This window comes from Poecilia reticulata, linkage group LG22, assembly GCF_000633615.1.
Source record: "Poecilia reticulata strain Guanapo linkage group LG22, Guppy_female_1.0+MT, whole genome shotgun sequence".
Classification (NCBI taxonomy): Eukaryota; Metazoa; Chordata; class Actinopteri; order Cyprinodontiformes; family Poeciliidae; genus Poecilia; species Poecilia reticulata.
Window position 1 is genome coordinate 19,133,458 of NC_024352.1, and position 26,078 is coordinate 19,159,535.

At 39.6% G+C, this 26,078-nt stretch overlaps 1 protein-coding gene and 2 long non-coding RNA genes across 7 annotated transcripts in view; 1 reads left to right on the forward strand and 2 right to left on the reverse strand.

Moving 5' to 3' along the window:
• The window catches only part of LOC103459013 (uncharacterized), a 9,145-nt gene extending 5,003 nt beyond the window's left edge, over positions 1-4,142 (reverse strand). Inside the window, exon 1 of the long non-coding RNA XR_001776167.1 lies at positions 4,054-4,142. This is a non-coding gene — a long non-coding RNA (uncharacterized LOC103459013). The remainder of the gene's footprint in view (positions 1-4,053) is intronic.
• otx2b (orthodenticle homeobox 2b) lies at positions 241-4,781 on the forward strand. 2 transcript variants are annotated; one of them, XM_008400198.2, is made up of 4 exons: positions 241-373; positions 1,938-2,147; positions 2,609-2,760; positions 3,688-4,781. In XM_008400198.2, exons 2-4 carry the CDS (start codon positions 2,051-2,053, stop codon positions 4,309-4,311), a joined length of 873 nt encoding a protein of 290 aa, XP_008398420.1. In that variant the 5' UTR covers positions 241-373; positions 1,938-2,050; the 3' UTR covers positions 4,312-4,781. The 2 variants fall into 2 exon arrangements, with proteins under 2 accessions (XP_008398420.1, XP_017158093.1); XM_017302604.1 differs by lacking the exon at positions 241-373 and adding an exon at positions 1,319-1,442.
• Positions 4,220-26,078, reverse strand: part of LOC108165846 (uncharacterized) — a 24,246-nt gene continuing 2,387 nt past the window's right edge. The window contains exons 1-5 of one of the 4 annotated variants that reach the window (XR_001776172.1): positions 20,282-26,077; positions 18,539-18,628; positions 18,291-18,392; positions 17,575-17,760; positions 4,227-4,305 (exon numbers count right to left, since the gene is read on the reverse strand). This is a non-coding gene — a long non-coding RNA (uncharacterized LOC108165846). Of the gene's footprint in view, positions 4,306-17,574; positions 17,761-18,290; positions 18,393-18,538; positions 18,629-20,281; position 26,078 lie in introns of those variants that run through there. The other 3 variants (XR_001776173.1, XR_001776171.1, XR_001776170.1) reach the window with 3 other exon arrangements.

The following is a 26,078-nucleotide window of genomic DNA, read 5'->3' on the forward strand; positions in this document are numbered from 1 at the left end:
CCAGTGTGAGAGACGGAGACAGAGAAGGACCTCAGCTCAGTTCTGCGGGCTCCCCATTGGCTGGCGGTTTGTACAAAATCTAACTCAAACCACTTCAGTCTGAACAAATCCTAAAGGCGCACACGCAGCCTCCTCCGCAGCTCCACCGCCGCCTTTAGCGTCATTTCAGAGCCCGATGCTGCGCTCATCGCTCAACTTTTATCTGTGCTGTTGTTCTCATCAGCTGGCTGAGGGAGGTTGCTCCTGCTTGGTTTTTGGAGATTTTGTGTATCGGACTCGTTGACTTCTGCGCAGTTTTTTCTTTTCTTTTGTTATTTCCTTCAAACAGGGGAAGCAAGAGAAAAAGAAGCAAATTTTACACCTAAATGCCAGGGTAAGTTATTATTATTATTATTATTATTATTATTATTATTATTATTATTATTATTATTATTATCTAAAACAAATAATGATTAATTAAAAAGGTCAGTGTAGTACAACAGATTTTGTTTTACTTTTTTCCTTCTTTTGCTATTTATTTTTTGTTTTGTTTTGTTTTTAACAACAGTATTTTAGGTCGGGTTAGAGAATAATAATAATAAGAATACATAAAGCACATCCAGCAATCGTCGATCAAAACAAATGTCAACAATTAATTTAGTTGTTTGATTTTATTCCTGAAATCGATTTTCATTTTGTTTTTCAATTTATTTGTAATTGTTAATTTTATTATATTTATTCATTTGCTTTATTTGTATTTATTTTATTCGTGGCATCAGTGCCAACCAAAGTTCCTCATTTGAAAAAAATAAAATAATCACAATTATTGTTTGTAAAATTTTAACATAAACAAACAAAATAAAAATGGAAGATTCATCTACTGAAAACAATAATATTGATGATAGTACATTTAAGGAATATGAAGAAGAAGAAAAAATCCGGGGCCTCTTGCGCCTCCTGTGACTGCAGAAATAAATAATTCAGCAGCCAATAAACCAACATGTCACTTTTAATATCTTCAACCTGCTTCTTCACCGAAAGCACGTGGATGAGAAGTTAATCATTTTATTTTAACTTAGATAGAACGAGGGAGGGGAAAAATCAGCACATACATTAATCTTAAGATCAAACTGTGTTTAATTTTCAGGCTTTTTTTTCCCCGAGCCTGCAGAAGCTCAAGCTGGTTGCCACTTGAATTACCACCTTAATTCATCAGCAGCACTACATTTATCATAATTATTCGTTGGACGAGCGGGTAATTATTATTATCGAGCGAGTGTAGGAGAGCAACTGGTTGACGGGCTGGTGTGTGTTTAAGTGTGACAGATTGGGATGAGGGGGTTAAAACCGTTGGATGGAGAGGGAGAAGATGCAACTAATCAAGAGGCACAGTGGGGATAGCGGGTGGCGGAGGGTCACTGGAGTCGAAGTGACAACGATCGCGTTTACTAGACAACATCACAGCGCGGATTTAAGAGCCGCCACAGTCACATGTTCACCGAGGAGGCATATGTGCTCTTTTTTTTCCTCCTGTGGATTAATCCAATTTAAATGCAGAGCTGTGTTGAACATTGTCAGAAATTGGGAAGAAAAAAAATGTTTTTCATTTAAAGCGAACCCTACTTTTTTTTTCTGTGGATGAGTCTATATGATTCGTTCACATAAATTAAAAACAGAGACGTAATCAACTTCCAGTTTTTCACTTAACTGTCTAAACAAGCAATAACGAGTTGAATTAAATTTCTAAGTGACTTGTTGCAGCTCTGATGCCCGTGCTTTGTTTGCCTTCATCGGAGGGAGGCGCGGGGGTCGTATAGTGGTAGGGGCAGCTGGAGGTGCGTTGGAAGCTTTGTGAGAAGCGACGTGGGTCTTTGGACAACAAACACGCTGTAAACTGAGATAATATACGTGCAGGGGGGAAATAAAACTCACATCTACTCTCTGTTATTTTGGAACAGGTATCCGGTGTAACACGGAGCCCACGGAGATCAGAGAGGACACGAGGGGCGCCTTCGGAGCGACATCAGTTTTCAAAATTTTCTCCAACTTCAGCCCTCAGACAAACATTAGCATGATGTCGTATCTAAAGCAACCACCTTACACAGTCAATGGCCTGAGCTTAACAACCTCCGGGATGGACCTTTTGCATCCATCAGTGGGTTATCCAGGTGGGTTTCGTTTTTTTTTCTTTCCTGAGAAATAACTTCTCAGGAAAGCAAGTTTTCTTCAAATCCACTTTTTTTTTTTTTTACCTTCAAAACAATTAAAGCACTCTGACGTAAACAGTAATAATACACCCAATATGTATTTTTTCCCTCCTGTTTGACAAATTTGTCGATTCTGAAAACAGAACACTTCAATATTAAAACTACATTGTATTACTTTTTATTTAGAAAATTAGTAATTCTGTATTTAAATTTTAAAATTGTAATATTTTTGTAAAATAATGATCTACTCTATTTGAAAGCTTGCACTCAAGATGAACGGTTTGTGCGTAATTACGCACACAAAAACAAAACGTGCGTTTAGATTATTTCAGTCGCAAATTATCATTTTAGTTGGGTGTTATGCATCTTATTCCCATCCGTAGGCAGTGGTAAGTGAATTAATATTTCTGTTTTGCCTGCAGCCACGCCACGAAAACAGAGGCGAGAAAGGACTACTTTTACGCGCGCACAGCTCGACGTTTTGGAGGCGTTGTTCGCCAAAACCAGGTACCCGGACATATTCATGCGCGAAGAAGTGGCGCTGAAAATCAACTTACCTGAGTCCAGAGTACAGGTGAGCAAACAAACGAACCTATGGTGGAAGAAAAGCTATTACGGTATTTCATAATTGTTTTCAATAATAAATTACTCTGCCATATTTAAGGTAACACATTCTGTAAATGTCTGCGAATAACTCTTAGGGATAATTAAAAATAATAATTTGCACTCATTTGACATCTTGTACCATAAACACAAGGGATGAAATTCAAATGTTAGTGACATGAGGCAGAAGCATGTATTCTACACTGGGCAATATGTGTTAATTTATTATTAAAATGTAACAAGACTAACATTTATTTTTGTCTATCTTTGTAATTATGAATAACAACAGTGTCTGTAGACAACACGATTTTGTGTTTTACTTGTTTATAGATAAAATAATTGTATTGAGTTTCCACTCTTCTTTTTTTAATGACTTAATTAACTTCATTTTAGCTTAATCTCTGTAGGAAATATACAATTATAAGTTTGATATAGAGATGCTAAGTTTACAATGTATCATGTTATAAATTATGAAGTCAAAACTATCTGTTGGCTACATAATTTTATTTTTGTTCTTCCCCTACATTTGGCGAAATGTATAATTTAGCTCCATTTTACTTTTATTGTCACTATTTTATTTTTTTTATTAATTCTCATTTATATAACTTATATGGAAAACAAAGCACAGAGTCGTTATTTAGAAATAAAGACGAAACAAAGAAATAGGAAGATTCCTGCAATGTTTGTCAAACTAAATTTAGTGAACGCATAAGCCTTTGTCTACTTTTATAACAGTTGTAGGTAGGATCACCAATATGCGAATAAAATCTGTTTTTTTTGTTTTTTTTTTTGTTTATTTGGTTTTGTTTGGGGTGTTTGTTTTTGGGTTGTTCTTTTTTTTGTTCCATTTTTTCTATTTTTTTTAATTATAATTTCCCTTTCTATGTTACCTCTAAAGGTTTGGTTTAAGAACCGGCGGGCCAAGTGTCGCCAGCAGCAGCAACAACAACAGAACGGCGGACAAAACAAGGTGCGACCCCCTAAAAAGAAAAGTTCCCCAACCAGGGAGGTGAGCTCGGAGAGCGGGGCCAGCGGCCAGTTCACGCCCCCCACTAGCACCACCACAGTCCCCGCCATCTCCACCAGCACCGCCCCGGTGTCCATTTGGAGCCCCGCGTCAATTTCTCCTCTCTCGGACCCCCTGTCTACCTCCTCCTCCTGCATGCAGCGGTCCTACCCCATGACCTACACTCAGGCCTCGGGCTACAGCCAGGGCTACGCCGGGTCGACGTCCTACTTCGGGGGCATGGACTGCAGCTCTTACCTCACTCCAATGCACCACCAGCTGTCGGGGCCCGGCTCGACTCTCAGCCCGATGAGCACGAACGCCGTCACAAGCCATCTGAACCAGTCTCCGGCTTCCCTCTCCACCCAGGGCTACGGGACGTCCGGCCTGGGCTTCAACTCCACGGCAGACTGCTTGGATTATAAGGACCAAGCGGCGTCATGGAAGCTGAACTTCAATGCCGATTGCTTGGATTATAAGGATCAAACATCCTCATGGAAATTCCAGGTCCTGTGAACAGAGCAGTAACGATCACATGAGACGCAGTTCAGCCATCCTTCAATAAAACTCAACATCAGACTGGTTGAGCCTGGCTGCGCTCTCCTTTTTTTTTTATCCCGGTGGTCTTCGGTACTCCTAAAGGAGAGGTTTAATTTATTTTAGCACTGGCATATAGATTTTTTCCCCCTTTCATTCACAACTTGTAGCCCCTCATCCACCTCTATCATTGCGTGCCTCTGTGCGTAAAAACACCTGTTGAGGACAACCGCAGCCACGGAACTAAAACTTCAGTGAGTCCTGCTGAAGTGCAGACCTCTTTAAAAAAAAATGAACCTGCTGGCAGAGAGACATGAGGATACTGTGTGGACATGGATGCACTACTTTATTTAAGAAAAAGTGTTTATAAGGAATCAATATGTAGTTTCTAAGAGACAATCAGTGTGCGTCTTAAATAAATGGTAAATAGGTGTTTTTTTTATCTGTGATATAGCCTTCGAAACTGTGATCTGTTGTATTGTATGCAATTTGTGAGCCCCCTCTCGCATCAGACTCTCTGCTGTGATTTTAATAGATTTTTAACTTTTTTGGGACAAAAATTGAGCTAAAAGTAAAATTCAAAGTGAGACAGAGACGAGATTTTTTTTTTCTGCAGGCACATTATGGAGGGTTAGGCCATACTGGAAAAGACTCTCAGCNCCCCCCACCCCTCTACTGATCTGATTGTGGATCCTTCTCTCGGTCCCCCAAAGAGAGTGTGACCTCACCGCTGAAAAGACATGAATAAAGATCCTGTGGGCTTACTCTTCTACCAAAAATACATGTGTGTGTGCGTGAATGTGTATGTGTGTGTGTGTGTGTGTGTGTCTCAGTATGAAAAAAAAGAAACAGCTGTGGATGCTTTTCCAAGCAGGTTTGAGTCACAAGGACTGTTTAGCTTTTATTATGCTGTTGAGATATTTGATATATTTTCTGGGGGGGAACGGAAGTAGGTCACCGTTTTGTTGGTTTAAATGCAGAGTTTCGCTTTAATTGGGCCAGTAATTGCCATCCAAGTGAGTAATAATTACACTTGTCAGTTTCAACCGAGCTCTGTTTTCTCATGCATATTTTATAACCTCTTGATCCAACACATCTGAAATAATTACATGTTACAGCATGGGGCCAGCAGGCGTTTATTTCAAAGCTGATTTGTAGTTTAATTTGCTCATCACCTTCACTGCTAGGATGCGTAAACTAAAAAGGCATTTATCAATTTAACCAACAAAACGTAACATATTAGTTATATTAGTCTCTTTTTTTAAATTATGATTGAAAGTCGAATGGATCATCCCGGGAGGCAGAGTGAAGTTAAACTAGCGCCGCTGGCAAACATAAAGTCCACAATCTAATCTACAATTTTATTTTCTACATATAAACTACATAAAAATAAAGAAAACAGAAAAGTTTTTCCATGCAAAAAAAAAAAAAAAAAAACAACAGAAAAAAAACGCGGCTTGACATGATTTATTTGTAATATATTGCAAATTAGAGTGAAAAAAACATTTTAGCTACATTGTAGATTCTAAGGTTGATGAACTTCCATTTAACTTTTTAATTAAAATAACAAGCTTTAATCTGCACACAGTCCTGTACATAATCCTTTAGTCTTTTCTTATTCTTTTATATATTTCATCCAAACTGCAGTGTAATCTTTTTAAAGTAAATCTCCAGGGATCTTTTTGTACTATGGCAACTTGTTGAAATGCTGACATTTTTATCTGGAAATGTTTACCGGGTATCATTAGATATATTTCCAGGAGTATCGTGCGGAACATAATGTTCTTATTCAAAGAGTGTGCTTTAAACTGACGAAGAACAAAAATTACGGTCATCATAGGCCAGAGTAAACAATGAGAATTTGCAGAAATATCCAAGAGCATCCATAATATAAAAAAGGATAGCTCATCTCAAAAGGAGACGTTCACTTCTCAAACAAGAAATGCTGTATTTATTCATTAATTAATTGTCATCAAATATGCTCATGGCTTCTTTTTTTTTCAGCGTACACCACTTTTAAATGCCCGACGCTTATTTCCCCGCCTTAATCATCCCATTCCCATCTTATTACATATGAATATGATAGTAAAGTTGGGTAATTAACCATAATTTTTTTTAAACTAGATGACGTCAAAATGAGCCATGTCTCTTGAAAGAGCAAAAATGTAACTTTCAAATGAAACAAAATGAAATACTTGGAGCAAAAATTAAAAGATGGGCTGTATTTGAAAATACTGGACACTGCATTCTTTGAATGAGCTAAAAATTCATACATTTTACTATATATGCTAATACATATATCGTTCATTTTGAAGTTACCCTGTAATAAAACAGTTAAATTCCGTTACGGCTTTAGGTTTTTAATGTGCTACCTGACGGTCTTCATTGGTTTCCGAACAAGAGTAATTCAGTTCCTGTATTGAGTGGGTCTCTATTGACTTTTATACGTTCCGCCACTTTATTCAGACACACAAAGGTACCTGGATGATATTTGTTGTGTTGCATTGGTGAGAAACATTTGCTACTCCAGCTGAGTTTGTTCTTTTCTCTGTTGCTCTCGAGTCCATACTTCAGACTATAAAGTCCGTCTGGGTTTGGAATCCGTAATGAGTCTGCACAACACTGCAGTGCGCTAATTGTCAGAAGTCCAGCATTCAATTAGCATCCTTGACTTTGCCAGTAATCTCTCTTTCATTGGAGTCTCCGCTAATTAAAAGCGTTTCTTGAAATAATCATCGTTAAAAAAAAAAAAAAAGAATGCACTCTGATTCCACTCCTGCGTGGTCAGGAGAAAAAAAGGTGTGTGTGTGTGTGTGTGTGTGTAGTTGTGTGTGCCAAAAAAAAAAGGCTAAATATGCAACAGCCGGTTTGACCTATACCAAAGGGTAAAGTAGATTATTTTCAGGTGTTGCCCCACTAATTTATACTGAATTTTTTTTCCTCAGTTTATGCGCAACAATCAACCATATAATTGTAACAACTCAAGCCTATGTTTTAAAGCGCACAGATATGCACTGTTATGGCGCTAAACAATGAAACTATTGAATTTGACAACAATAGGTTAGACTGAGAGAGGTCTGCATATTCATGAGATCACGTCTGTGCAGTGTCAACAACCTCTTTATACAAATTCCAGGAAGAAGAAAAGTGTTAAATAATAGACTGTAGGGTCGCTTTTAAATGTCACCCTTCAGACTAAAAACGTGGAAAAACAGGAAAACACTTCAGCACACATACAAAAACATCGGACGATACAAAGTTATCTGGATTTAGCTCTCCTTTTCAATCATTTTTGACTATACAAGATCCAAAAATTCCAACTAAAAACATTAATTAAAACTTAACAACCAACTTTTATCCATAAACATTTAAAGTTGAAGAGTATCAGTTCTGGCCAGAATTATAAGCAAACATTGCAAGTGCTTAAGACAAGATAGGGTAATATATGCACTAGTAACAGACATTCAAAAAAAAAACTTACAAGCTTTAGAGTTATGCTAACAGAGTCATAATTCCAGTCTAATCTAATAAGATAAATTGGTGATAGTCTGCACCAATACTGTCCCAATTGATTATGATTTTCTTTAATTTTCTATTTGCATGCTATTAAAAAAAAGGTAATGCATGGAAAATATGAAAGTGGATGGTGGGCTAATCTGGAAGTGGACCCATTAGGCCAACTTTGCAAAATACATCCTCACCATTTTAAAATAAGACTGAACTCACAGTTAGAAATCACCATGCTGGTTATAAGAAGGCCTAATGTTTTCAGAGTTTATAAGTTAAAATGATCAATAATCCAGCCTTCAAACATGCTTCAATTACACAATGAGTTTTAATCGAGCAAAAGATGAAGGAAAGCAGAAGCACAAGCACAAGCTGGAGTGTAATGCTTACACGGGGATTCTTTGCAAAATCTTGCAGGTGCAAATTTGTTTTCCTTCTGAGCTGTAATAAAAACCCTTAAGAAACAGAACAATAATGTTCTGCTAAAGCACAATTTGAAATTATTTGATTAAACAGTTGAAGTAATCTGGGATAGCTTGTTGAAATGAGAGAAATTAATTTAAATTCTATCAATTAAAACAAGCTCAATTAGATCAAAATGTACTCATCAATCTCAAAGCTGCTCCACTAGCCTACTTTAATGTGCTTTAAGAAATAAACAATCTGATAAAATATCAATAAGAGAAACAGCATGATGATATGTAATATGTGCCAATAACTCATAGGAAATAATATAAATAAATAATATTCTAATCCTGCAGTATCCCCTTGAATGTGCTTATCCAGGCTTAGTCAACATTTTTTATTTAAATTATTTAAGTTTGTGACATCATCAATGAATTTGATAATCTTGTCAAAGATTATATTAAAAGGGTTTTGTGCAGCCTACATAATAACAGATTTAGATGTTTAAAAAAATGAAGTCTAAAAAGATTTGAAGTAAGCGCTGTAAAAAAGCATGTTATTTTAATTTCTCAGACTGCTCACACAAATCCACGGATTTACACAGATCCAGAACTGATAATGATACCAGCAGCTTGACTAGCTGGAGGTCTGACGACGCGCCGGGGCCACACAGTCACAGAAGTAACAACATGTCCTGAAAGACAAAAAACTCTGAATGTTTCAGGGTTTCCCTTTTACAACATGCAGTTATTTATGGGGATATGTATGCAAGAGGAGGCAAGATCCTTTGGAAACACTCCTACACTTAAAAAATAAAAAAAATCAGTCTCTCCAAATATGCCCAAACATTTGGCTTATGATGTTCATAAGCCCCACAGGACACAGAGGGCTTATCAGTTCATTAGCCACTTGATGGCCTATTTCAAGTCATAGCTGGTGGGAGGAGGCCGATGGATGAGGATATGACCGTCCATTACTGAGGCACATTTTTGTTAAGCTATTCAGAGTTAGAGAGGCAAAAAAAAACAAAAAAAACTCCAACCAATAAGAAGATTAGTGGACCTTAGCATATGTTTAAAAAAAACCAAAACATGATGTGTGGAGTCACGACCGAGTTAGTAAAAGCTCCTACATACATCCATTGATTTTTCTCCTAAACAAAGTGACATAGAAATTAAACATACACATTTACAGAACATTTGCTTTCTTTTAAAACTATCTTCAAAAAGATAACATCCCAGATAACGTCATTTGGATAATTTTAAACATGCCGTTGTAAACATTTCTCTGCAAGTGTAAAACCCAGATGTAAAATATTTTGGGTAATGGATAACACATTGACCTAATGGTGTTGTCCTACACACTGTGCAACATAGAAAATACCCATGTGCTAAAACATTTAAGGTGTAATCACCACTAAGTGAAGATTAACAGTCGCTAATGCCTGTAAAGTCCAAAATGTCACACAGACATTAAATAGACCACATTTAACTTCAGCCTGTTTTCACTTCATTTTCATGTTTATGTATTTAACGACGTTTGTAGCCTCAGATTGGAAGCAGGCAGTCAGTTTGCAGAATTATTTTAATTTAAATCATTTTCACAGCCTCCTTTGGTCGATGAAGATGAAGATGAAGATGTAGAGTGGAGATCTGGTGAGTTTGCTCCAGTAACTGCAGCTTCAATCTGCTGAACTTTTTTAGCAGATGTGGGACGTTGTGTATCAACATTCATAGGTGGAGAATTTTACACAGCAAAGGAAATATTTTAGTTTTTAATTTTATCTTCTGCAAAGAAATGGCATGAACAAAAGACATTTGGCACCACAAGATGGCTGTAATAATGAGACTAGCATGTTGACAGACTCAAAGACACTTTCCGTTTCGTCAAATGTCATCTCAAGGTATTTTACTAAACAAACAGATAAAATTTTAATACAGAAATATGTAACAAATTCAGTTTTATCACACAGACAGATTCAAAGCTTGCGAGTTCAAATTCAGTCCCAGTTATGACGAGATCCAGTCACGTTCAGCATTTTGAAAAATCTCAGAAAAATCAGCTGATTGCATCATGTTTCTGACTTTGCAGCAATCCATTTTCCTTAACAAACATGTGGCAACATGTCACAATTGATTGGATTGAGTCATTGACTTTGGACATTCCCTTATATCTGACTACCAGGAAAAAAAATACTGCCCAATCACCTTTTTTTTTTAATTTCCACAATCTTTGTAAGGTAATTGGAATACTGAAAAAAAAATTTTTGGGAAAAAAAAGTTTTTATTTTGGAAATATGATGTGTCCACTACAGTGGACATCGGAACCCCATACATTTGAAACTGAACCTTGATGGCAACCAGTTTTTTCCCAAAGAAAATATCCAAACATCAACTTAAGAGTGTATTTCACATTTACAAAACTGAGCACTGTTGCCTAGCAAGAAGGTTCTGGGTTCGATTCCCGGCCCGGGGTCTTTCTGCATGGAGTTTGCATGTTCTCCCTGTGTATGGTGGGTTTTCTCCAGGTTTTTCAGCTTCCTCCCACAGTCCAAAAACATGACTGTCAGGTTAATTGGCCTCTCCAAATTCTCCCTGTGAGTGTGCATGGTTGTTTGTCTATGTGTTGCCCTGCRACAGAYTGGCGACCTGTCCAGGGTGACCCCGCCTCTTGCCCGGTACGTTAGCTGGAGATAGGCACCAGCAACCCTCCCAACCCCACTGAGGGACAATGGTGTACAGAAAATGAATGAACGAACGAACGAATGAATGAATGAATGAATGAATGAATGAATGAATGAATGAATGAATGAATGAATGGATGAATGGATGGATGGATGGATGGATGGATGGATGGATGGATGGATGGATGGATGGATGGATGGATGGATGGATGGATGGATGGATGGATGGATGGATAAATGAATGAGTGGGTGGGTGGATGAATGGATGGATACAGAAAAAAACAGAAAAATAATTACAACTGTCCACTACAGAGGACAATTTTTCAACTTTTAAATACTATGATAAAATACAGTCAAAATAATTAATAGAATGTTTTAATATGCTGCTAAGAGACTTATTTAGAATATGCCAACAAAATTTTAAATCAAAATTTGCACAATAAAAAGTTTTATGCACTTACTTTGTCTCTCCCCATAAAATGTGCTTCTACTGATGAACGTCACATTTATGAATGAGAAAAAGGAAGGTACAAAAGTCCCACCCCTTCACATGTGGCATCATTGAAAAGCCCTAAATGTCCTCTGCAGATACCAAAAAGAATTAATTCAGTAGAATCCAGGGGGTGGGAGATATTGTAGTTTAGAAATGTCCTCTACAGAGGACAAAAATGAACTACTGGTAGTCATGAGGATATCAAGCATGGTTGTGAAAAAAAAGAAAACAAACTCTAATATGAAGAATCTCACAGCAGAGTTTCACTCTGACTAGTGATTTCAAAAGAAGTAATAAATTATCAATTCCATCAAATTGCTTTTTAAAGTCTTGGTTTATCAATTTAAATTAATGTTAATTCTGTCATGTCAATACCTTCTCCTCCCTACTACCAATTAGAATTCAGGTAGTGTCAAGAGATGACAAAGAAGTATTATCTTAGCATATTTCAACATTTCATTGGCTGTTGAACGTCATTGAACTGTCTCAGGGGTGATATTGTACAAAAAGCAATAGTTTGTGGCGTTTGCTTTTATCCTGCATGCATTGAATCAATTAATATTGTCACTCAAACTCCTAATGCTGGTAACACGTTAAGAACCAATAATCAAGTCTTATTCTCATACAGCCAATTTGACAGTTTGACTATCCTCCTCTGATGAGTTTTACCTCTTTTAATCCTCCCCACGCCCCTCCCCAGCCTCCACCTGTTAGTCTGGGTCTGCATGCGTGTCTCCCTCTCTCCTGGGAGCATATGGCTGACCCAGGGAGTCGTTGAGTGTAGGGACAGATGCAGCCTCTCCTCTCCACCCCCTCCCTCATCCACCCACCACAACCAGCCCTTCCCTCCAACCCACCTGTTTAGGTCACAGACCAGGGGGATGAGTGGCTGTGCGCGTGCCACACCAGCGGCTTGGCCACCGCTTTGTTATCCAACCCAAGACAAAAGGGTGCTCAGGGAGGCCTGCTGCCTGCCTGGGGGGAACACAATGCCACGATGCTGGCAGGCCTCCGGACCCAGGGCCGTCCATCACGTGCCCGCTTTATGCGAGTAAGCGTCAGGGGGCATCTGTTGTGTGCATGTGTGTGTGTGCGTGTTTCAAAACTTAGGTATTATGCCAGAGGAGAGGGCAGCACACAAAGAGTTTGGATTGTGTATGAGGTGGAGGGTGGTTACTTAAAAACAATTGCCTCTTTTGTAATTAAATGAGGTCCACACTTAAATTCATTGTAGCCTTTGTTAGAATAACAGTTCAACTTCTGCTGCTAATGAGATTCATATGTAGCTACTTATGCAGATATTTTATTTATGCATGCTCTTAACCGAGCTAGCATTTGAGAAATAAACTGTAAACCTGAGGTAGTCGTCCTGACGACATGCATTCGCTCAACATAAATTATAATAGAAATCCTCTTTAAAATATTAACCTTCAACAGCTTGATTGTTGCTGATTATTGCTTAAATAGGCATATCAACTGTCCTCTGTGCACACAACTTTGAACCATTTAATTTTAATTCACATCTAAAAGTTAAATTTCAGCTAAATGTAAAAAACGAAGCATAAATATTGCCTTATGAAAGTATTCATACACCCTGAATCTTTTAAAATGTTGTCATGTTATGTCCACAACCCTCAACTTAAGAGTTGTGTTACTGCCCAACAGAAAATATGGCATAACTGGATAGCAATTGTTCTGATTTTATTGTGTAGTTTTAGGATGATGTAATGTATGACTTCTTATTCTGCTGTGTTGATATTGTCACATGTCTGAGGTTAAAAGTTAATCTGGAGATGTGTATTGCATATAAGCCAAAGTTATAAACGTTGTAGTGCTTGATATTATGTATACTAAACACTTGTCCCCATTCAAATGAACAATTAACAAACACACAAGGACAATAATAATTGGTTTTCAAATGTTTTCAAATCAAACTTTAAAAGTGTAGTGTTTATTTTCACGCAAGTCCCTTGCTTCTGATGCCCCAAAATAAAATTCAGCGCAAACCAAAGACTTTCAGAAGTCACCTAGTTTATAGAGTCTACTAACGCCTCAATAATTGGTAAGAGAACATTAGTGAATAAACAGCATCACAAAGACGAAAGAACACAGCAGAAAGGTCTGGGATAAAAATGTGGAGAAGTTTAGGACAGAGTTAAAGTGTAAAACAACGTCCCAAGCTTTGAACTTTGATCTCTGTACAATTTGCAATTTGTCAGCTGAAAAACTAAAACTCAACAACAAATCTACCAAGTCATGACTGCCCAATTAAACATGAAAGACAGAACAAGAAGAGCATCATTCAGGGATGCAGTCTGTAGGTCCACAGCAACTCTGGAGGAGCTGCAGAGATCTATGAAGCTATATAAGTTCAGTCCATTTACCATTACCTTCTGTAGCCCAGGTGGGATAATCCGTCAACAGGATGCCAGTCGTAGTAATCTGGTCTTTATGGAGCTGTGACAATCATCACCCTGAGGACACAATTCCCATAGTGAAGCATGGTGGTGGCAGCATCATGTTATGGGGATGCTTTTCTTCCGCACAGATCCTGATTAGAGTTGAGGAGTTGATCCATTAAGCTAAATCCAAGGTAAAAAAAAACATTCACAACAATGACCCTAAACTTACAGCCAGAGCAACAGTTTAGATCAAGATCAAGCCATATTCTTGTGTTACAGTCCAGGTCCAGGCCTATGTCCATCTGAGGATTAAAAATCAACTTTATTTACACTGTACTGCATGGAAAGTATTAGCAGATTTTGGCAATGCTGTTAGAAAGCTCAGAGGATATATTAGATAGAATATATTGACAAGGTTCTCAAGGTCAATTCTTTTTCTTTAATTTCCAAGCAAATCACATGTAGAAGTCTGCACACTTTTCACATATGTCCCATCCAAATCAAGAGTCAGTCAACAGATTTATTAAACTTAGACTTATTAAATGGCTTCAAACGTCAATGAAAAGTGAACCTCAAAAACAAAGGGCTTGTTGCCCTAAACAGGCCAAAAGCTCCCCCTTGACTGGTCTGCAGTGATTTAATGAACTCCAGCGGAAAAGAAACACACTCACACAGCAGGGATACTGAGCTCAGGTCACCAGGGTCAAGACATGCCTGTCCAGGTCCCGAGAATCATGACCTCCAGGTCAACAGTGAAAAATAAAGTAACATAAGACATGATTCAATCTGTGACGGGACAGAGACGGCGTCTGATGACCTTTACCAATCTACTAGATTGAATCTACTCACCTTTACTCTCAGTTAAAACTCATAACAGCCACATAACTGTGGTAATTTTTTTAGGCCATGCTCCAAATGTATCATTAACAAAGATTTTACTCAACATATTAAATAGGTAAGAAGAAAAACAGTGGTTTAATAAAGTAAAAAAAATTGTTTTACCGCTAAAGGTTTTGTCTGACAGGAGGAAATACGTTGTATGCGTACAGTAAATATTTAAATTAAGCAAATACAAACATCTCATAGTATGTGGAGCTAATGATTCAATAGTTTCCAAAATGAGTAATTTGAGCCTTCAGGATGACCTCTTCCTCTTACAGAGGAGATTTGAGCTTTCTTATTCTAACACATAAACATCAGCCTTTCTCCGATTCTGATCAGCTTTTATGTCTTTACTGAATGAAGTCATTGTCACAGCATCATGCTTCACTGGAGATGATGCGTTCAGGGTGACGCGCAGTGTGAGTTTTCCTCAACGCGTAGAGTTTTTGCATGTAGGTCGACAAGAGACCACCATAAACCACATGTTCAATTAGGCTTGAGCCGAACTTCGAATGGTCATCTCCAGAGTCGCCATTGGTAAGGCCGTCAGAGAAAAGTTGTATTTATTCTTAAATTTAATTACAGAGATGGACTTTGGATTTATAAACAAGGTGATGTCTGAAGGCAGCTGGCTACACTGGACTTTATTTAGGGGCAACAATATCAATATTTGCAAGCTTGTTTTCTTTTCCTCTCACTTTAAAGTTATGCACTGGTTTTTGTTGGTTTATCACCTTAAAGTTCAATAAAATACATCGATATTTGTTGTCGCAAGATAACAAAATGTAAAAAATTTCAATGTTTTTACCACATTAGTGATGCGCTGTATCTGACCTACTTAATTTTCCGGTCAAAACTGTATCAGAGTCTTTGATTAAAGACCTTTTCGCTTTGAGAAATGTCCATGTGTGTTTTTGTTTAGTCTAGACAGCGTTACATCATGCTGGCAGGAGTGTCTGCATGTTATTGTGTGTATTGTGGCTTACTACAGCGTGACATGCTCTCTCAACAGGCACGGTTACACATGGCTTGTGGCACCCTGACCTACAACTCCCCCTCTTGTTTGTCAGCGGTTGTTTGGCCTACTTTCATAAAGACAAATACGGCCATTTGCTTTGTTTTGTTTTTTTGCATTTCCATGAAAATGGAATAAACAAGTGGCAGGGAGGGGGCACCTGGCACTTCCTTGCTGGTGGTGGTGTTATTGTCTTAATGGAAATGAATAAATACATGAGCACAGGCAAAATATGAAGCACTGATCTTTTTTTTTAAGTTAAAATACTCCTAATAAAATATGACTTGTTTTTAAGTAAAATATAAGTTAAACACTCGTGTCCTCTTTAGTTGTATTTCAATGAAAAGATGATGTGAATGCTATGTTTCTGTTTAACTGAACTGGCAGACACCCAGACTGAATCAGCCCTCCCCTTTTTAATCAGTCAATGGACAGTAAGGAAGCTACAGTTCATTAATGAGTATGCTCCATAGCCCTTTAAGAGTCCTTAATTAGTGGCACATGACACTCTAGTCCGCCCACAACTTGAAGCGGCCTGCTGGGAGAAAGGGGGAGGGGTGCTGGGGGAAGGGAGTGAGGTCCTACTTTTACAAAAATCCATCTTTATAATATCAATAAGGACCTTTAACCCCTCACAAATTATCAGTTCAACCACTTCATTCAAAGAAAAAAGAAATAATTGTCTGGACACGAAGAACTTGATCAAATAAAATTGATTGGGTCTTTGAACGAGTGTGACAAGGACGGCCTGTAGCAAACACACGTGTGATTGAAACGCTTGAAACGGGTGTCAAACAAGCAGGGACATCGTGTTTGACTTAAATTACCAGCAGTCCCACAGGAGGCGTGCAGAAGCGCTCCCCGGGGCCCGGCGTGCGTGCAGAATACAAACGGGGGGATTCACCACTGACCACTGGGTCAGCACTGGAAGAGAGACGGGTGCTGGTTGCTCCGGTGGGATTTGGCCACATTCCTACAGCAGCTTTTTTAATTTGCAGGACATGATTCCTCCCTCCCTTCCTCCAGGCAAGCGCAAACAGGACGGAAAACCCTGACAGCCACAGTTGCTTTGACAGTGTGTGCGTGCGTGTGTGTGCGTGTGTGTGTGTGTGGTGGAGGGCGTATGCTGTTGTTGGGTCCCAGATGGAGTAATGGGGAGTTTAGCATCAGGATTACAAAGCAATAGTGTGGCTATGGATGGAATAGTGATTACCCCACGCTATTTCTGGTTACCTAACAATGTCGTTCCTCAAGATCATCATTGATTGAATAATGGAAATCTGCATCATTATTCTGTTCTTTTCTGGTTAAAATCAAGAAAATCAACAAGTGCACCTCAGTAAATTGAACTAAAAGTGCATTTATTTTGGTAACTCATCTTTGAATTTGAATAGAAAAATAGAAAATTACATAAGACTAATAAAACTGATCTTAATAAAGAAAACAGAGAATTGTTTTTATTGTAGAAAGGACCATTATGAAGTTCTTCACTTCACCCACAGTGCCTCAAAAGAGTCACAGTCTGTAGCTGATGGTGTGATTCATGCAAAAAGAGACCTGATCAAGTATACTGTATAGTACTTGGACATATTTTTTAGAAGACACACTATTCTTTATTAAAAATACTTATGCGTTTAAAATTTTGATTTTTAATGAACACTGTGGTTTCTTATCAACCGTAGGCAATAATCGTTAAAATAAGGAGAAATAAATGCTTGAAATGCATCAGTTTCAGTAGCGTGTTAGTATTTAGTGTAACATATAATGCATGTTTTCCAATTAGGCTTCCCTCCATCTTTCCTCTACCAGGATTCTGGACAAATCAGACACTAGTCTTGCCTCTGAACTCTACTACCTCGACTTCTTTCTTCTCTCCCATGCAGACAGCTTCCACATGTCCAGCTCCAGCACCGCTAGCCGGCTGACCAGCTCGGGGTGATTGAAATGTCAGAGACGACAGCTCCTCTAATTAAAATCTCCAGGTTAATCCCTGCGGATCGCCACACCGCACTCCCCAGCCGGGGCCCTCCAAGGAGACAGGCTGCAGAAGCAACAAGCAAACATTCAGGGCTAAATATGATCACAAAAAGTAAACAAATGAGAAATATATTTGTGGGGAAAAAAAATTCCAACTAAACAGACATGGCTTGATGAGAAATTAAAACTGAAACAAACTGTTGAGTGGGCCGGGTTTCAGCAAGATGTCTGGGCAAACATGCTAGAAGAGGCTGTGTGCATAATGTCTGACCAAGTAAGTTCAGTTTTAGCCCTGTTAGATATTTGACTGCAGTAAAAATGTCTGAATAGGAAATATATTGTTGATGAAGCATTAAGCTACAAGTTACTTTAAAAATAAACCTCAGTTGGAGTAAATAGGTTTGTATGCAACCATATGCATTAAAGCTGTAAAATAATATTTTACTGATACCATCATGAAAAGACAGTAAAATCTCGACAGAAGAGGTAAATGGATGAGGAAGCTGCATGAAAAGCCAGAATGGAGCTGTTTTTTTTGGGGGGGTTTTTTGCACATGGTGGGTGTGGTGCTGGAGTTGTGAGCGTATTACACACTGTGGGCGTGCTGCGTCACAGACACCACGCGCCTGCGTTGTGGCTTCGCTCAGAGGTGTAATGCCTGATTAGGGGATTACAGGAAAGTGCTTCTTTGCAGTTCTGTGAGAAACAATTATTAACATGTTGGTGTCTCTAATCCAGGATAAACACAGCTTTTCAAGAACAACAGAGAGTCTTTCTTTCCCCCCGTCCTTAAAAAAAATTCAGTCTTTAAACCCTGTAGTCACTTGAACCCCAAAGCCTACCTAATACAGCTGAGGAGACGGGCCGTTCGCGTGGAACGCCATCATTACAGAGGTTCTGCTCATGGCGAAGACACGGCTGGCCAGCAGATCCTTCAAAAAATACAAGCAGAATCCAAATTTAGCTCGGGGAGAGGGAAACATTGTGCTGAGCACTGCATGTTGAAAGGGCATTAGACTGAAACATGTTCACAGCCTGTAATCTTTTATTTGTCTGTACACTTGTCTCGTGTAATCTGCTTTCTAGTAACACAGAGATGATTTTCTGGGTTTTGATGGTGAACCAGTGGATGATGGAGCCAGGTGGGCTGCCATCCCACTGGGTCAGGTCGGCGCTGCGCTGAATTTTAACGTCTGCGTTTGTCATACATATTTATTTAAGCCTGCTAACCTGACTGCGAGGCCATGACAACAGAAATGCAGATTTCAGTCACGTGTGTATTTCTTTAACCTATTAAACCAGGGTTTGAAATTTGGATTGATACAATAAATTAGCAAAAATATATGAATTATGTCAGCATCAAAACTACTATTTAGTGCAAATTATGTGTGATAAAAGTCAAGCAGGAAGCAATCTACCCACTGCTGATGCCTGAGCCGTTCCTGCACGCATGCACTTTATCATTTCAGTGTTGCCTGTGGCTCTGAACTACAGCACATCAAAACAACCTGGAAGTTTCATTTCTGATATCCCTGCTGAAGCTGCTGACTGTCCACGACTGTCCACAGCCCCACACTTTGAAGAGGCAACCGCCTTTCCGTGAGCTCCTCCGAAAACATGACGGATCCACCCATGAAATAACTGAATTAATCAAACCTTTATGCAATCTGCTCTCAGCTGTTACCTGTCTGGATGATTAAAACACTTCAGAATGCTAAATCCTGATCAACATCAGCTGCACACACGGAGACAAAGAGCAGACAGAGAGTTCAAGTGTCTTCATTGGACTTTTAAAATGATTTACAGTCCTATTTTCAGACATTTGTCAGATTTGATTTCATTGTACAACCGTGCAGATCACTTAGGTCTGATTAAAACAAAAGTAACAAGGAAAAGCAACAGTGAGGAACCATTTTATTATCACAGCCCAGATCTGTGGAGCTTCCTAGAAACCTGAAAGCAACCGAGAGAACAGAAAACAAACCTGAGATGTTCTTTTAGTTTGGATTTTAGCTGATGTTTATTTTATTCTTAAATTAAATCTTACTTTGACATACTGATTTACCCATTTTATTTACAAATTGTATTGCTTTTACAGCAACAATTTATTAAAATTTATAATAAAAAATGTCCTCCCACTGGAAATAAGAGCCTTAATTCCCTAATTAATTAAATTAATTTGTTTATTCTATTTTATCTATTATTTTGATCTCAGGTTTAACACACACGCGCACACACACACACACACACACACATGTATTCTTATTTCTTTATGATTTATTTAATTTGTCTTTAATTTTAGAGTCACTATGTAAAGTGCTCTATAAATAAAATTTATAGAGCACTTTACATAGTGACTCTAAAATTATAGAGCACTGCACTTTCTGGTCACAAGTGAAGTGAATTTATGTTAACTTAATTAATAATTTATATTTTTATATTTACATTTATATATTTAAACATATTTATTTATTCTTTGTGATTTTGGTTTCAATACGATGAACATCAGCTGCACACATGGAGTTGTATTAATATAAACTGATTTATCGGTTGTTTGATTATTGATTGATGTGAGAATGCTTCACCTTTCCATGTGTTTCAAAGAAGAGGGAGACTGCGAGGTGTCCTAAAGTTGCTGATGTTGGGGATGTGTTGTGCCCATCTGGCAGGGCTGGGTTTAGTCCTAATCCCAGACTCCTAGCAGGGAAGCCCAGGCTGTTGATCACCGGCCCCCCTGCTGCTTCCTCCACACGCCTGACCTCTTCGTAGGGTCCCTGGTGCGAGAAAACAAAACATCTGCAGATAAATGCAGCAGTACTCTTCAAGATGAGTTTCTTCCTAATTGCTAAAGCAATATTAGATGAAGAGTTTCAGTTCAAAACGTGTGTCTGAATAGGAGACACAAAACCGTGGAGAAAGCCAGGAGAGGGCCGTGACCCTGAAACCAAAACGAAAATACATAACCACACACATGCAAAGCCATATGAAATAACTCATTTATCGCACACATAAACTGGAAATAGGGTAAATATATACACACATAATTACAAAAACATAGACAGATAGGCAAACACACAAAGACACCCAGAAGCAGTCACCCAGCCATACACACCACACACCTAATCACTGATAATCCCCCAGACACACACACTCACACACACATACACAGAGCATCATTATGTTTATCACTGTGAACCAGCCCACCGACACCCATCACTCTAATTCCATTTGTCTGTTTAGATTTGTTTTGCTTTAATCCTCCCTTGTTTGTGCACATCTGCAAGCGCTACAGCGGCGAAGACCCAACCACGGCGGCGGCGACAGGAGCTCGCAGGGAGCGCTCTCCCTCCTGACATCCTGCTCCCCTGCAGCTCCAGCCGCAGAAGGGGCAGACGGGCATATCTCCATGCCCAGGGAGGAAGCTCCCTGTCCCAGCCACGGAGTCGCCGCCAGGCCCGCAGGCCTCCATAATCGCCGCAAACAGTCAGACATCCAGTCACACAGGCTCTTACACCAACACAACATTACAGGCTTTTTACACAGTATTACACCACATCTTATTATCCCATTCAAGTCCCTCTATTAGCTCAATTGGATGGTGGGATTTTCATTTGTAAATTGGGGGGATTTTAGATTAGCTTGTCTGTCAGCGAAGGAATGCCCCCTGAGACTGAATTATGTGACCAATCATCACGAATGAATTGACGCAGAAGCAAGCAGAGCATGAATGGGCAGTGTCATGCAACAACTCTACCCAGACATAGGTATTCCACACAACCTAAAAAACTTAGCTTAATCCGGTGGAACAATGTTACAGCATTGAACATAACTATCAACCATGTAAAAAAGAAAGATATAAGTAAATACATTTCTACTGGGGCAATTGGAGTGGAATTTTAAACCAAAGTAATCAACCCCTGCAAATACATTAATAAAGTTGTGCGTTATAAAGTAGAATGACACGAGGAATAAGTATTGAAAGGAAGAAGAAAATTAGGAGGAAAAATGCATAGAAAGCCAAGAAATCTGACACTATTCAGAAAAAACTGCCTCCTGTTAATATAAGCTAGTTTCTCATTATTTAACTATTGCAGTATTGGATCAGGATTTAGGGAAGCAGAAAAGCTCTCCGAATATCGTCCTGCTGCAAAACACCTGGATGGTTTGGTTACCGATATTTTTCTTAATCTTTCCGATGTTGCAACTATGGACCCAAAGTGGAAAGCACACCTATTTCAAAATAATGCGCTGAGTCACAGTTATCTCCACTCATACTCACTGCGTAAGTCTCCACCAGTGAAGGAAAAGCAGGGTAAACGTTGTTTAATGCCTTGTAGATGCCAAATCATCTCAAACTGCTTTCACTCTAATTCAGCCAAGGTGGCTCTTAATGCATAATCCACACATATGAGAAGCACCTCACTACTATGTATGACCTTCAGAACGTGAAGGTCATACAAGCTATAATTTTAGTTATAAGCAGTATTTGAAATATGGTGATGATGGACCAGAATGAAGTTTACACAAATGTAAGTTGTCAAGTTCACAGGTAAAATACTATAACTGAGAATTGATTTTTTTTTTGTCATGTCCAATTTGCATTGTACCTAAATAAAAACATATTTCTATGTTATATTTAAGGGAACATGATCTACTTAAACTTAGCATCATGCTACTAGCTTCTCCACATGGAAGAAATATTGTAGTTTTCATTAAAAAGTGTGTAATAAATTTCAGTAGGTATGTTCAAATATTCCCACACTATTGTGTTACATTTTACATAAATTGATTCAGTTGTTTGGATTCATTCATTTATATGGGTCAATTTAGTTGCTAAAGTTGCTGTGTTAAATATGTTCTCCCTCTGCAAAAACACAACTAACTGCTAATTATTGATCATCGAATTAACCCTGATGGTTCAACAACACTTGACTTCTAGTAGCTCCGCAGATGACAATAGGCAGTGTTGGTTTCACATAGCATATCATTTTCAGGTCTAATGGGGAGCTAATAAAGAGATAAATATTTGCTTGTGCACACACCTAGCAGCAACATTATGCAGAACTGATGCTGGTTGGTTGAAAGGAGACGAATGAATTTCCCCTTCTTGCTCCTCAGGCCCTCCATTCAGATACAGAGTGAGAAAAGGAGGGAAGAGGCACCTCGAGCTAGCCGAGACACCCGGCAAATTATGAAAATGTCTCTCTGTGTCCTAAATGGAGGCCGAGCTCTTTAATGTGGCACAAAATTAGAACCTGGGGGAGGAAGTGTGGCCCGCTTGATTGGCGAAACCCCTCCTGGCCCAGTGGAGTACATCACCCCTCCCTTCTCGAAGCACACAAGATATTATCCCGTGCCTAGTGGCGCTCTCTTGTACTGGGAAAAGTGGAAGACCCCAGAGAGACCCCAAGGGTTTCCATAAAGGTGTCTAATTTGTCAGTTTACTCCTCAATTATTTAAATAGATCTAAGAAGGGAGCGGAGGATGAGTTTTTTTCCACCTCTCCTCAGTCAAAGCAGAGAGAGACCTTTCTCCACGGTAGCCATTTTCAATTACGCTCCGCACCGCTGTCTTTGATATACAAAAGTGCTGTAGCGGAGAGGGGCTGTATCAAATAAACAAATGTGTGTACACAAGATAACAGCGGGAACTTGCGGATAATATTCGGTTTGCCATGAAGAAGTCAAAGTTATTCCACATTTCAAAAATTGGCAGATTAAACAAACTTTATGCACGCGCGCTGAAAGTACACAACAGAGTACACATGCGGGGAGGAACTCCAGACTAAAATGTTGTGGTTGACATGCATTTGCACACATCTGGTTGAGGATAAAGGATACATTGTACTCCTCTCTTAGCGCCTCACACCTCTCCCTCAAATCAGCTCCTCTTACCCAGCAGGAGAACCCACTTGGCAATGCCATCTCCCAGTGAGGAAGACCACTGGAGGTATGCGAGGCCGGCGGACAGAGATTAGCAAGCGCTTAAAGATTGATCCTGGAAAAAAAAAAACTGGATGTGGCATTCCCCAAACCCCTGACCTCTAATCCTTCAGACATCAGCCTCTGTTGTTTGGTTTGATTTACTGTAGGGGAGAGGTTGTGTGGGCTGAGGACGATGAGGAGGCTGTGAAGGTAGAGAGGGTCCTAAGGTGACCTTATCACTTACAAGCGTCTGGTGCAGGGAAGCGACAGACTGCGCCCATGTCTGAAAGGTTTTCCACAGAGCAGAATTTGGATATGACAACTCCTCCACAGAAAGATACACCAATAGTGCTGTTAATTTCCCTATTTAGCATATTCTATGCAATTTTATGTAATAAAACAACATACAGCAGGACACAGTTGTAAAGAAGAATGAAAGGATACAGCAGACAAGTCAGAGCTTTTTTAGTGGGATGATAGTTAAGGGGACCAAACTTTTCTTAAGATGATTTTTTTTCCAGGCTAAAGTTCTGTATCGGTATCCAGATGGGAGTAGAGTGAAGAACCAGTGGGGATAGATGGAGCAAAAGGCAGGATAATTCTGGGAGAAGACATGCTAAAAGCTACAAAAGAGTCTGAACCAAAGATTCAATCACAGCCAATGCTGTAAAGCCCAGTATGTGTTCAGAATGTTCCGGATCTAAATTCAATTGGGAATTTGTGGCAAAACCAAAACCAAAAAAAAATGCTATAATCAGAGGCTCTCCATCCAATCTTATGGAGCAAGAGGTACTTTAGGAAAGAGAATGCAAAGCATGTAGACCGTGGGTCCTTGATTCCCTTTAACTACCTCTACCAGGAGCTATGCAAAGATGTGAGCTGTTGAACATTAGCATAGCCACTTAAATACAGAAAGAACACTTGACAGGCCCAAAGTAACCCAAACACAAGCAGATACACAATGGAGAGATGTGCAAACACCTGTTCAAATAAACCTGAACACATACCGGGCCTGGTACACAAAGACCATCCACAACACAAACAAGAACATGTAACTGGAGAGCGACAGCAAACTGAAACTTGAGACAAGTCAATCAAGACAACACAGGCTGGTGTTAATGAGCCTATTTCTAGCCAATACACGTTGATAAGTTGAGAAAGAAAACATTCCATTCAACCAAAGAACCAATATGACACTGAGGTTTGGGAAAATCCTGCTATTTTGTGAGAAAGAGTAGAATACCAGCGAGCAACCTTTAGCTAAAAATATGTAAAGTTCAGCAGAAGTAATTTGCAACCTTCACAAAGATGGGTGGAACCTGGTAAACATCCTTGAAACAGGTTTCTCATGCTTAGAAAAGGGATCTTGAGGCAAAGTTTTTCAGAGTGTAAGATTCTGTGAAATCTGTTGCCAGCTTAGTATATCATGCCTCTCACACCCTCTATTCTTTTCCCAAACACTAACCAACACACCCGGCCCTCCGCCTCTCTCCACTCCGAGCTTCCATCCAGCCCAGCCAGGGAGAGGAGTGGAGATAGGCCCAGTCGCTAAAGCTGTCTTTTCAGCCCCTGCTCCCGCTCGGTCTATCTGAGATACACAGCAAGCGGAGGTGTCGCTTTTCTGCTGGCATTTCGGACAGTATCTACTTATAGACGAGAGAAAAGGAGAAAAGAAAAACAGAAGGGGTATTATCAGGGAGGGATGAGAGCAGCAAAGGCATTTTGTCTTTTTATTCCCCTCCTAAGCCCTGGGCTTTGCTCCCAATCCGATTGGTCGATACGGCCAAGGATGTAAATGAAATGCAAAGAGGAATAAGGCTGGCTTCCCATCTCCAGTGTGCCCTCCGCCCCCCCCCCCCCTCATTCCCCTGTTTCTTCGTTTCACTCCGTCTTGCACTCTGGTTGTTTACGGTGTTGTGTTTCTGCCTCCCCATTCACAGACATGCAGCCGCCCCTGTTTCCGTCTCACCCTCCTCACTCTGCCATGCCAACCCTCCCCACCACCACCACCACCTCCCTCCACCCTGCCTGCTGCATCCCTGTTCACTCCTTGGCTCGGGCTCGCAGCTCTTATCTCTTCAGACGCCCCACATTCCAGCATTGCTGTGGCTCCCTGCCTGCATCCCTGGTCACGGCGATTCCACGGGTTCCCACAATCCTCGGCAGCTTGCTGATTTAGGGTGGGCAACTGACTCTCGGAAACAGGGGAGAAGGGAGGAACGGACGGGTGAGAGGAGAAGAGGGGCAGGGAAGGTGGACAGGAACAGAGCAAAGCAGAAAATTATAATTTCACACTTTCATTTTCTTCTGGTGTCAAATCTGCTCCTTTTTAAAGACAGTAAAGACTACATAAAAAGTGAATCTTTGTTCAAATAGTTTCATATTTGCAGCTTTTTGAGGAGCGAAATAATTTGTGCAACAACACGTCAAATATCATCATCCAATCATTGACGGACAC